Source organism: Protobothrops mucrosquamatus, unplaced genomic scaffold (assembly GCF_001527695.2).
Source record: "Protobothrops mucrosquamatus isolate PMUCROS unplaced genomic scaffold, P.Mucros_1.0 scaffold79, whole genome shotgun sequence".
NCBI classification, from domain to species: Eukaryota; Metazoa; Chordata; class Lepidosauria; order Squamata; family Viperidae; genus Protobothrops; species Protobothrops mucrosquamatus.
Genome location: NW_015386456.1, coordinates 138,279 through 152,026, shown reverse-complemented (window position 1 = coordinate 152,026; position 13,748 = coordinate 138,279). Strand labels below are relative to the sequence as shown.

The following is a 13,748-nucleotide window of genomic DNA, read 5'->3' as shown; positions in this document are numbered from 1 at the left end:
TTGACAGTAGAGGTTTCCAAAAACCATGTATTGACTAAAACATGAGCCAGACCTGATTGCTTTATTAAGCTAATAATGAATGTTAAGAGTACATATTTTCAGGATCTTTTACCTAGTGAGCGCTATATGTATTTTACGCTGTGTGTGCGCGTGTGGTGTTTTAAACTAAAGCTCGATTAATTTCTGTGTTACACATAATACAAGATATAGCACTTTCAAAACAAAAATATAAATCTTATAAAAAAATTCTTGCAGGTTATGCTTTCTGTTTTTTTAAAAAAATATTACTTTTTCAAGTGCCATTAGATGACATATGCAGGCTTTTGGTATAATGCTTTGGGTACAAGATGGTAAACAGTGTAACTATTAACAGGTACATCATAAAGTATTCTTTTTTATCAATTTGCTCTATTGCACAGAACTAGAGTGTCTTTTTAAAGAGTTTTACAGTAGATTCCTAGGTTTACAATTTCAATAATATCTTTTACTGCCATTTAATATCAGTTCAGTCATTGAGTGGTTAACCATATTTAAGTGTATACATAGAACTTGGAGGTTGCAGTCATGTGCCCACAATTGTTAGCTGAATCCCATATAATTCAATGGGAATGACATTAAGCACAGGATTTTAAGCTAACAGCTCAGTCCTGTACATTTTATTTGGAATACCTTTAAAGTTTAGTGAAATTTATTCTATGCATTATTCATAGGAGAGAAATCTTCAGAATGTTAATAAACAGAATTTCAAAGTGTGATATCCTACCACATGATGCTGTTGTTAAAATTCATAGGTTGAAATCAACATAGGTTGATCTTATGCCTATTAATATAAAGAAAAGGATGAAGCTCTTAATTATTTGTCTCATACACTGGTTGGTCAGGTTAAAATGATGTGCCTCTGAGTACAAAGATCTCTACATTTACATTAAATGTAAATGAATGACAGCTGCCTATCAACATATCAGTATACAGTACGTTAACCACCCATTTGAAATTAGAGATCATTTATTTTAAAGTAAGTCATGTTGATTAACATACCCTTCACTTTTATAAAGGTGTCCACATATTGAAAGTCCTTGACTTTCAATAAGTATTTAACCCTAATTAACATAGAACTATTGTTAACTGCATGCAAAGACTTTTCAGTATCCGCATCAGTGGTACAACTGAACCAGAATGAATGTTTATCTTCTCAGAAACACTCCTGCAAATATATTATAGTGGATCATGCTGCTAATATAACTTGGGATACAACTCCTCTCATGGTGCTACAGATCTCCCTGTCTCATTTAGACTGATGTATTTTTATCTATAGAGAAAGGCCTATATTAGATTTATAGATGTATATTTTTATACTGTGACTTAATTTGTCATTAATGAATTTTGTATACCACAATTTTTTCATATACACTTGCAAAAAGTAGAAAGTTGGACATATATGCCCAAATAAACCTATCATCAAACCTAAAATGAATGGGACTTTTAATATGGTGTGAAGTGAAGAACATACTTGTTTATAAAAGCCCTTAAATATTGACAGACTTGGAATTAACATAAAAAAGGATGACATCTGAAACAAACCTAGATTGCTGAAACTATATTTTTAGATAGTGAGAAATGTTTAAACTTGTGTGCTAAAAAGTTTCAGTGATTCAAATTTTTGAGTTAAAATAGAAAAATGCATTCCAGACTGAATTTGTGTATTTCATTTAAAATTACTATCCTGTGATATGGAAATTTGTGTTGCTTATCATGTATATGTACTTTACAATGTATTCACAAACTACTGTTGTATTTGTATAAAATATAGACAGATTGCATATATATTTTTGTGTATAAGCTCTGTAAAATAGCTATCACATTATGAAGCTGCAGCAGAAATTCATTTTAAACATTCATATCCAAAGAAACAGACTATTTATTGTACACATACCCTGATAAAAATATAACTTGCTGCTATTAAACAATAGTGCTGCAGCTTCTTGCAGCCTACAGTGTTATGTTTGCTGTACAAAAAAGTATGTGAACTCCACAAAATATCAATAAAACTACAAATGGTTTTAGTTATGTACAAAATATGCCTGGATTTAAGCTGCTGTATGTTGTTTATCTGTTGTTGCAGTAACCATTAATGTCTTCGAGCTACTTTTTAAATTTGTGGATAATTGACAATTTTACTGTTTGAAAGAAGAATGATAAATAGCATCACTGCATCATTTGACCCCAGAACACAAGGAGAACCTCTGGGTAAAATGCATTCCCCACATTCAAAATGTCCCCAGAAGTGTTTTATAAATGAGGAATTTATAGTTTGCCACTAATTATGCTGCATCTTAAAACAAAAGAAAAATTCAGGATAATCTGTAAGGTGTTCTGTTTTTGGCCTTTGAGTCAGTTTTTAACTCCTGAAGATTGCCTGGACTAGTCCCTGCAGTTTTCTTGGCAAGGTTTTTAAGAAATGATTTGCCAATGACTGCTTCCTAGGGCTGAGAGAAAATGATTAGCCCTAGGTTACTGGTTTTACGCCTAAGGTGGAACTGGAATTCACAGTCTCTGAGTTCCTAGCCTGAAGTTTTAACCTCTACATCAAACTGGCTCTGCTGTTGTTTGCCCATCTCAAAATGCTTTCAATTTCCTCCCATGATTCAGAAACACAAAACTTGTAAAAGAATATGCAGTTTCTGTTGAGGACAACATTAAATCTTGCACAGCATGTGAGGGTTCCAAGTTAATAGCTCAGTCCAGGATTCATTGTTTTTGTGTTTTGAGAATCATAATGAAATGGATATCATGCTTCTGCAAGACTTTGACTTTTAGTCCCTCCTCCATGAAAAGTGGGAAGATTTATCCGTGCTGGGGGGAAAGCTCAGAAGGAACAGCCTTAAGCCCTTAAGTTCACAAAACAAAGCTGTGCAGCCCTACATGTGAAAATGTTTCAGTGAAAAATCCCAATTAAAAACAATACCACCAGTATGTCGGCAACTAAAAAGAATTCCTTTTGGGAGATGGGGAAACACAAAAATATGAGAAAGAAACCATCAATTGTTTCCCACAAAATGCTAAGCCCGAAGGAAACTACTTTGTATAATCTGTACATTCAAATAAAAATAGTCTAACCCCGCTGCCTACGAATTATATAGATAACAATAAAATCTTATTACAGAGAAGATGGTCCGAGAATATTTTAGAAGGATTAGATTGAGAGCAAGCTCATATTTTTGTTAGATTGAAATATGTGAAAGCCATGGTCATAGATATTTTATAGTACTATGAGCTCTTTCATTTCTAATCTTAGTCGTCAATCCAGCAATTTGAAGGTATACTAATTACTATGCAAATCTATTTTCCTGACAGTCCTAAATTTCAATAGTAAAACGAATGCCCTGTTATACAGTACCCGAACAAATCATTGTGCAACTACCGATTTAGACTAGTATTTGAAGATTCAATTTATTCAAGTTTCTCACAACATTACCAATTCCTGTAAGCTGAAGAGGCTGAAGTAGCATATATTGCGTTCAATTTCCAGTAGCCGGCCCTATAAAGCAGTGTTTCCCAACACTAGCCATGTTTAGATATGTGGGAGTCCATTTCCAGAATTTTTAATGGTCATGCTGGCTGTGGAATACTGAGAATGGAAGTTCACACACCTGGAATAGCCAAGGTTGGGAAGCCCTGCTATAAAGTCAATGGTGAGAAATAATATTAAAGCTCAAGATCTGAAGGACTGTAAACTCTACTTGTGTTCCGCAAGTGCAACTGAATTGTATCAGTAATAGGAATTCTTTTATGAAGCTTTATACTTCATATAATCTATCTCATCAGGTATTCAGATCTGCCCAGTTTTTTTAACTGACACCCTCTCATATCAACATTGGAAACATGAAATATGAGGTGAGTGAATCTAGCAAAACTGGTTTCTTTATACACTTGGTTGAGAATAACCTGCTAAGCCCTTTTTGATATGGAAACAAAATTGTTGGTGATTCATGGGTTGCGTTTTTCCCCTTCACTTTGCATTGGAAATTTGAATAAGATATAAGATTTGTGATTCCCTCACTACATTTATTTATTTATAGAATTTATATAGCCACCCATCTTACTGGCATGTGACTCTGGGAGCCGTACACAATTAAAAATAGAAACTACCAACATAATTCAACCGTTAAAACATAACAAAAAGACAGGAAAGAGTGCATTCTACACTTACGCCAGCCATTTAATGGACTCCACACTTCCACACTTCCATGGGATCCCCAAGCCTGATGGCAAAACCCAATTTTGAGAAACTTCCAACAGGGTTTGGTCCATTTTTACCCTGATACTCCATAAGGTGGGTGCCAGGCCAGAAAAGGCTCTTTTCCTGGGTCTCATCAAACAGCTCCTTGGACCACAACATTCTCCATCTGCCAGACCTGATGGGATGAGTAGATGTAATTGGGGAGAGACCTTCTTTCAAATAAGCTGGCTCCATGCCATGTAGGGTTTTCAATGTTATCACCAGTGCCTTAAATTATATCCAGGATCAAACTGGCAACCAATGCAGCTTATAGAATAGAAGGGTAACATATACATACATGTGCTTGGAACACATATAATTGCCCATACCTCTGTATTTTACATCAGCTGAAACTTTCGGACACTCTTCAAGGACATTCCCATATACAGAGTGCTACAGTAATTCATTTGGGAGGTTACTGCGATATGAGTGACCGAGCCTCTCAATCCATATCCCAGTATATGGAATATTTCCTTATCCCAGCATGAACACCGATGTTCTCAGCTTTTTGTTTATGAATATAATAAGATGGAAATGTTTAGTAAAGTTGGAAAACAAGAGTAATAACTGGATTTATGTTTTCATTTATAGGATAAAAATCTAATGTGATTCTTTCCTACCAATACTAGCAATTTAATAAAATTACTTTAAATGGCTTGTTCAAAATTATTCTTTGGCTACATTCATGCAAATAAAAGGTAAGATTGCCCTCTTGTGTAGACAAACTGTATTAAACATTTTGTTAACCTTAAACCCACAGCAGGAAGGCAGTACCATAATTCTAAATTAAAATTTTCAGGTCAAAGATTTGTGATTATTATCCAATTCTTAATTCAGCAACTTGCCACTTTATGTGAGTAATATTTAGCTTAGGCTTTTTCTGCTTAACATTTGTAATCATGTTATAATAGGAAATGGCAGTTCTTTAAAAAGCCACCCCTGATACTTTAAGTCATCATTGCTTTTCATCATAATGTAATATTAATTCTAAAGGATTGATAAAATTTAAATGACAGAATAATTAATATAAGGATCAGAAAACATCTTAAATATCATCCAATCCAATCCTATCTCCAGTATAGGAATTTATTATAGCAACTTGTAGCTATACATTATTACTATTTGTAGCTATACATCTACTACTACTTGTAGCTTCCATTCCTATAATAGGACTAGAATTTACAATTTCTCAGTTTCTAGTTTAGCATCATAACCTGGTGCAGAACCAAAAGTTTTAGAAAGAGAGTAGCTATTAAAGTATAAGGCAGCATAAGAACCCCAAATACATGGCACAACAATTACTTCTTTAGTTCAGTGAGAGTTAACAGAAGGCCAGGTAAGGTTTTCTTACTTAGAGGGAATTCCTTAGCTTTGGTGACCTACTTCAGAGTAAATTCTTCAACCACACCACCGGAAATTAAGAACAAGGCTTCAGGTGACAAATATAATCGGAAAGAGGAACCAATTCTGCAAAAGCTTACAGTTTTCTATAGTAAACATTGCTTTGACTTGTTCTTGGAACCAATTTAAAGTAGTTAACGAGTTGTATAAGTTAACCAAATCTGAATCATGCACTCCAAAGTAGAAGTTCTAAAGCTCCAAGGGCTGCATTTTTGCAGGAGTGGATTCTTTCAAAGGTAAGATTTAAGAATGTTTTATCATATTTGATATTTAAATAAGTCAAATACATATCTATTGCTAGATTCCTTTTATCTAACAGGAGATTGTGGATTAGCCAAATCTGTTGCAGGGCACCCTCAAACACACAATTATCTTCCAAAGAAAGATCAACTATGTCTAATGCAGACATGGTTTCCAAATCTATTTTGGCTAAGATTGGCTTCAGTTCATTACCTATATCCAAACTCTACACCCAAAGTCAGAAAGCTAGCTGTTATGAACATAATTGGGCTTTTTTTCCCATTAAGGTCCTCTCATTTTGAGAATCATTAGACTAGCAACACATTCAACCTCCAAATCCTTAAATGACTTTTAGTGTTAATGATATGCCATTAACTGACTGAACTCCAAAGACCCAATAGATCCTTTGAAAACCTTGGGAATAAACCTTCAAGTTTAGTCAGTGGTCTCTCTTGTACCGAAGCACACTGAAATTTTATTACCTATTTTTGTGATCTTCATAAATTAAACCTTAATTTATGCGAGAGTGCTTATGAGACAAAGCATTCTCATTCAAATACCTTAGGACAATATTCCATATCTCAGCATCCTGGAAAGCTCATATGTACATCAGTTACATTAGAAGATTCTTCTGTATCAGAAAAGTTTATTCCTGCAGGCATTAAAGTGTTTGAGGTCAAACTCTTGAACAGAGCAAGATCTTGTGACACATGTTGACTTTGTTAAGAACATTCCCAACAAGGCCCTATAAACTAAATTTTTGAGGTCAATACTTGCTGCATTAATCTCTAATTAAGGCATCAGACTTGAAATAGGTATGCCCAAAACTGAACATGAGGCTTGGAGGAAAGTTTTGAGTTATTAGTTTTGTTTCTTTCAGTGAAACTTGCACCTCTCATTTTAATGGATGACAATGCTTATCCATTGGCCTTGATTGTAGAAAATAAATTGCCCAACATTGGTTTATTTAAAGCAGAGGTGTCAAACTGCCGGCCCACAGGCCGGATGCATTATAGCAAAACCACGCCCATCCAATTGCCGGCAAAGGCAAAAAAGTCATGATACGTAGCGACACGTCTCGAGACATTGCGAATTTGACACCCCTGATTTAAAAAATTGATCAAGCCAAAATGAGCATATTAAAAGCTGAAAATGTAGAATTACAAATCAAAATCAGCTTCCAAAGATAGTTCCAAAATATTTATCATCATGAACAGCTGGAAATCTGTGAATTATGTGAGCATGTTAAGCAAAAGGAAATAATTATTTAGAGTTAGGAATAGCATTCTACCTACTGCCTTACTCTAAATGGAAGATTATGTCCATTCTGGAGAACTAGAAACAGATAATCAAGAGTTTTTTTCATTGAAGATCCATTATGCCCAATTAAAATATTATTTAGGGAGGGTTTCTTCAAGGAGAAATATGTGCATTTGTTTTTAAAAGATATAGAACAGTGATGGCGAACCTTTTAGAGACCAGGTGCCCAAAAACTGGCCCCGCCCCCGCTCCACCCCCCTGCCTGCCCCCACTCTGCCCCCATCCCCTGCCCCATCTGCCCACAGGACCACTCACTGCCTCCAGGGCCCACCGCAGGCAGCCCAGCAGCCCTATGGCAGCCATACCCTCTGCCCGCGCTCTGCAGCATCAACTGCATGATGGGGCGTGAGGACAGTCTTGTCTACGCTGCCTGGCTGCCATGACCTTGGCTGCGTTGCTCCGTGTGGGCCACGCTCGGGGGCAACTCTCCTTCGGGGGGCTGCTGGAGAGGGGGTCGTGGGGGGAGGCAATGCTGGGGCAACGGCACGTGTGCCCACAGAGAGGGCTCCGAGTGCCACCTCTGGCACCTGTGCCATAGGTTCGCCACCACTGATATAGACGTTCCCATGTGACTGAGCATTAAACATGTTTGGCTTTTGTAGAATTTTTATTCCGTCTATTTTTATTTTTAATTATACATTGAAAAAGTTACATAGCTTCACAAATGCTATCACATAACAATAAGCGATTCCACTAAGAACTAATAGCATTTTTTTTCCTCTTTATTTTTGCAAGACACAGAACATTGGTTGTAATGCAATGAATGCAAAATAACATGAAAGCCACAAATTCTCTACTTGAATCAATAACAAATTAACATACAACTAGCAACTGGAAAAGTATAATTATTTTGTTATTACTATAAAAGATAACTATTGTACAAAGGAAAGAAAAAAGAATTAGCATAATTGTATATTAACTAATTAGCTCTTTTAAGAAAAGGAGATTGGTTACAGACCTGTTGAACAAAGGATCAAATTTGATATGCTGTTAAACATAACATATTCAAGCTACCAATAAACGTTTCATGGCCAAACTTCTAACCCAATCCCTTTTTGGAATATAATTAGGATTAGGAAGTCAGTTATCTCTATTTGATTCTGTCCAACCCAGGTTAAGAAGATCAAAACATAATTTATTTGAAGTAATAGCTATTTAGTTTACTACATAAGTAGCTTGGTATCTCAAACAACTTATTCTCCCAAAGGATTACAGAGTTTTCATTCTTGCTTTGATAGTCACCCATCAACAATCCTTGAGGGTTGATATAAGAACATCCTTTATAACAAAAAAAATTGTCCATGCAGAGATGGATCATCAGAAATTATTGTTGCTCAGCAGAACTTATTGAACTTTGAACTTATATAAGTATCTACTTGGAGATAAAGAGCCAAACACTACAAGGGAAGTAGCAAAATTCTAACAGGCATGCTGAATATGAAGATCCCTTAAGGAGCACCAAACTTAGCTAAGGTAAAAAAAAAAAAAGGATTTTTTATTATATCACAGAACTCATGGAAGCTGATTAGCACCTATTTGTTATCTGAATAAAGAATTTGATAAAGTAGCTTACAATAAGTAGGTCTTAAACTTAAATTTTCTAGTATTTCAAATTTTAAAAGTTTAAAAGCATGTTACTGCCTATGTTTTATATTATTTTAAGCAGTTTATAAATATACTATTTTATTAAATTGACCAGTTATGGGGATTCTTATGACGAGTTATGCATTTGAGTTTCTCTTGTTTTATGACTCCTACTTTACAATTTGACTTGTAAAACATGTAGTATATTGATCAGTGACTACTTACCAATTGCCCCTCTGAGGCTCACTTTTACAGTAATTTACAATTCAGCAGCTACTGAAAAGCCAATCAAGGAAAAAAGTAACCCTTTGATCTCTGCTGTTATGATCTCGGCAAGATTCCTGCTGAAGCAATTTACCTCTGAAGGAAAACTGTTATTAGTGCCAGTGATTACCATTTTGGTTTATAAAAGGGAGTGGGAGTTGTTAATGAAGAAATTGTAACGTCAAATGGATGAACAATTCCTTTTATTAATTTCATCCATAGTATTTGTTTAAGAAAAATACCTAAAATACCCAGAATTGTAGTTTATAAACAACCTAGGTTCTGTAAAATTGCAGGTAATACTTTGTTATTCAGTTGTGTAGCTCTATAAAATTATCACTTCCAGGGACTTTTTGCTTTTAATTGCTGCTCAAAAATGCAAAGAGTTGACTTCTTTCTCACAAGAGTAAAATACTTGCAGATGTTTACCTGCCATACAATTTAAAATAAGGAAACTGGCAGAGAATTGTGTTGAAATTTAAAATGAATCTATAAAAATCATATAATGGACTGTTGTAGTGTTTGTGGCCCCAGTTCCAGAAAGAGATATGGTTTGTGATTTACATCATAAAAATGCTGTTGTCAAGTATATGAAGAGTAATTACGGTACTATGAAATTGAAGAAGATAGATTTTGTAGTAATTCTTTTCTAGAACATGATGCAAGTCTGTTTTAGGTTGTAATTTAGCCTGTATGAAACAAAGTTATTAGGGAATTATATTAATTATCATAAAGGAGGTGCGATAGCACAGCAGTTAAAAAAACTGAGGTCAGCTGGAAAGTTGACAGTCTGGGTTTGAGACTCAAGTGCTGCGCAACGGGGTGAGTTCCCGTTTCTACCCCAGCTCCTGCTCACCTAGCAATTGAAAAGCATGCAAATGCAAGTAGATTAATAAATGCAAATTTGGTGGGAAGGTAACAACAGTCCATATGCCTTTGGCGTATAGTCATGTTGGTCATGTGTCCATGGAAAATGTCTTTGGATAACACTGGCTTCCTCGGCCAAGAAACAAACATGAGCACCGCACCCTAGAGTCAGACATGACTAGACAGGGAAACCTTTACTTTTACCTATCATCTGAAACTGATTGCTGTTTATTATTTGATAATAGCATTTATGAACAGTATATAATAACTTGGATACAAAAGAATAGAAGAATGTTGAATTTGTTTTTACTTTCTATTTCAGAAGGCAACATTTTCCGTCTTTGTTAATCTAGTTTTGCCTAATCTTTTCTTTAGATAATCATGCCATCCCCTCTTCCTCTTAATCGTCTCCTCCACCTGGAATTTTCTCCATCTGTGAATGCACGACCCTGCAGTAGCCCTTTGGTCTGTCCTGCCAAAGGAGAAAAGTTCTTTGGGGTGGGAAGTGTGTCTAGGATTCGTCGGCTACCCCCCCACTTAGCATGGTGTTCAATCGATTGGGATCAGTTATGTTTCCTGCATCTCCTGGGCTCTGGTGGCTTTGGTTCTGTCTACAAGGCAATTTACCATGGAGCTACAGTGGCTGTAAAACAAGTGAAGAGATGCAGTAAGAACCATTTGGCATCACGGCAAAGCTTCTGGGCAGAACTAAATGTAGTACGTCTTGACCATAACAATGTGGTACGCATAGTAGCTGCTAGCACATGTACCCCTGCTAGTCAGGATAGTTTGGGTACCATAATTATGGAATATGTAGGTAATTGCACTCTACATCATGTTATCTATGGGACTGGCTATTTGACAGGAAATAACAATGATATCCTTAAATGTGACCATGGGTTTTTGAGTACCGCTCAGGCTGTCATTTACTCCCATGATATTGTGGCAGGATTAATGTTTCTCCATTCTCAGTTAATTGTACATCTGGATTTAAAACCTGCTAACATATTCATCACAGAAGATAATGTTTGCAAGATTGGAGACTTTGGATGCTCCCAAAAGTTAGAAGATAGTGAATCATCAGGACTATATATTTGTCATCAAGGAGGAACATACACACATCGTGCTCCTGAACTACTTAAAGGTGAAAAAATCACAACCAAGGCAGATATCTATTCTTTTGCTATTACTCTATGGCAAATGGTAACACAGCAAGAGCCTTATCTGGGTGAGCGCCAGTATATACTTTACTCTGTGGTAGCATGTAACCTGCGCCCCTCTCTAAATGCAGCTGTGTTTAAAGGTTCAGCCACTGGCCAACAACTAGAGACAATAATTGAAAGCTGTTGGGGAGCTGATGTAGCCAAGCGTCCTAGTGCAGAATGTCTCCTTCACAATCTTCATTGCTTGCCTGTAGTAGTATAAATAGATTTTGTCTTATCTTTTGCTACTTTTATTGACTATTATCTTTCTCCTAGCTAAAGTGTATGTTATTGATCTTTGATGCTTTCCAGAAATATATATATTTAAATAAATATTGCTTTAGACATGAGGTTCGTTATAAAAAAAAGTGACAAGTTTTTTCTGCTCATTAGGATTCAGAGTATTCAGTTTCTTATTTATTTACAAAAGATGTATTCATTTCTTCACACCACAATAAAAAAGGGCCGAATAATTTGTCTCTGAACTTTTGGACAAATTATGATGAGCTATTCTCCCGCTCCCATTAGACATTATATAGCTTATCAATAGAATGCTGACTATTTTTGAATAACTGCAATTCAAAATATGTAAAGTATATGTAACTTTAAACATGGTAGTGTTCATTTGTGTATGAATTGAAAATCATAAATAAGAAAGATATTTAACTGCAGCTTTTCTATATATTTTCTGAGACAATTTTTACAATAAGAAAATAACTGCAGTATGGTGTTAATTCATTTCTACCATGGAAATTGGAAGGAAGCTATTGTAGAAATTCTTAATTCACATATATTATTTCTCTTCCTTCGATGCTCTCTTCCATATAATAAATGCAAGAATTTGTTCTTATATTTAAATTATTAGTCTCATTTAATCAGTCTTGTGTATATTATTTTACTGAACTTTTAAAAGAAGTTACTATACTTTTTGCCTCAAATAAATTGTAAACTTTCTAAAAATATTTGTCAAGTGTACAAAAAAGTTACCAAAGGTTTTGTTCATTTGAAAAAATCTGCAGTTCTAAAGATACTTCAAAGGTACAGTGTACTTATTGTGGCTTATTTCAGAGAACAAATGCTAATCTAATTCTATGTATACTTGTAATTTAAATTCTACTGAAATTAGCAAAAATTATTTTTAATAAAAAATAAATTTAGACTGATCGTTGTATTATTTTATAAAAATGTTAAAAACAAAATGGGAAAGTTTGGTTTGTGATGTATATCTATATAAAACTCTAAGCCAAATGTTGAAGAAAATATCTGCTCCTTCTACTCTTCTTTATAATATAATGTGCATTTTAATTTGTTATCTTTAAAATGTTGAACAATAAGATTTTTTATTTTAAATTAGAATTACAAAAGATCAAAAATTAAGATAAACCGAAATGTCCTTAATCTAGTTAGCCTAACTTTTATTGACTACATTTAGCATTAACTTATTTAGCAATGTAAATAATTTGGCCATCTAAGAACAGAGTAGCAACAAAGAACTATTTAAATATGAATTTAGGGCTACTGAATTTGTGCTCAATTAATTGTTTAATCCCTATGAACCACGAGTATGGTCACAGTTCAGAGTGGTCCTCCAAGAAAATGATGTATCTGCTTAGGCAGAAATGTCCATTTCTATAGTATGTCAACATCTAATGTTGTAGATTGTGTTTTTACAAAAACTGACAGAATTCAATAGTTACAATTCTAATCGTTATATTAAGAAGTCTTTAGAATAGTATGGCTTTCTGAATATGTATTTCAGAAATTTTAAATAGCTGCTATAGTTTAATCACTAAATAGTGGGGAAAAAATCAGGTATCAGCTGACAGTCTTGACTTTTTGCTGACAATTTTCCACTTCGGTATTAAACTGGAAAAAAATGCCAATACCCTGCCATATCTAAATTGTCCTATGATAATTCTCAGAAAAATAAAATATTGGGTAACTTTCTATGCAAACAGTGCTATAAATATATGAAAATACTGAAGGTTTTTAAGTACTGAAATAAGACTTCCAGCTTACCTGATTTTTTCCCTTAGCTAACATCTACTTGCATCTGTAAACAAATATATAAATAGCACATCAAGGAAAATATTCCTGTATCTGACTGTTATCATATCAGCCCCAGGTAGGTAGCTCAGGCCAGGAAATCAATTCCATAAGAAGGTTAGAATTTGAAACTGACTATTTAAAAAAAATCTTTCAAGTCTAACTGTGCTGTTTCTCTTCATCCTCATCCTCATTTTTCAATGAAAGAGAGGCTTCCATGTGTTATTTTGATTTTAAAATGCTTCAATCCCTTTTGCCTAGGCAATGTATCCTGCATATTTCCATCAAGATAATCTTCGTTACCCTCTTTATAATTATTCCCCGCACCTAAATGGAACAAGTAGATGCTGTCTTCAGAAGCTGATTTTCTATGTCTTCTAACAGAACACTATATGAATATTTTTATATCATACTATGCTCTTATTGACATACAGAGCAATTAACCACCCCATTTCATTAGTTTATCCATAACTCAGTGTTTCTCATCATTCCACCAATTTTCCATTATTTCTTCTACATCTATGTTCTTATTTAAACTCTACAGA

At 34.7% G+C, this 13,748-nt stretch overlaps 1 protein-coding gene across 1 annotated transcript; it reads left to right on the top strand.

Moving 5' to 3' along the window:
• The first annotated feature begins 10,336 nt into the window (after positions 1-10,336).
• On the top strand, positions 10,337-11,380 carry MOS (MOS proto-oncogene, serine/threonine kinase). The gene has a single exon (XM_015812359.1). The coding sequence runs from the start codon at positions 10,337-10,339 to the stop codon at positions 11,378-11,380; it is 1,044 nt and encodes a 347-aa protein (XP_015667845.1).
• The last annotated feature ends 2,368 nt before the right edge of the window (positions 11,381-13,748 follow it).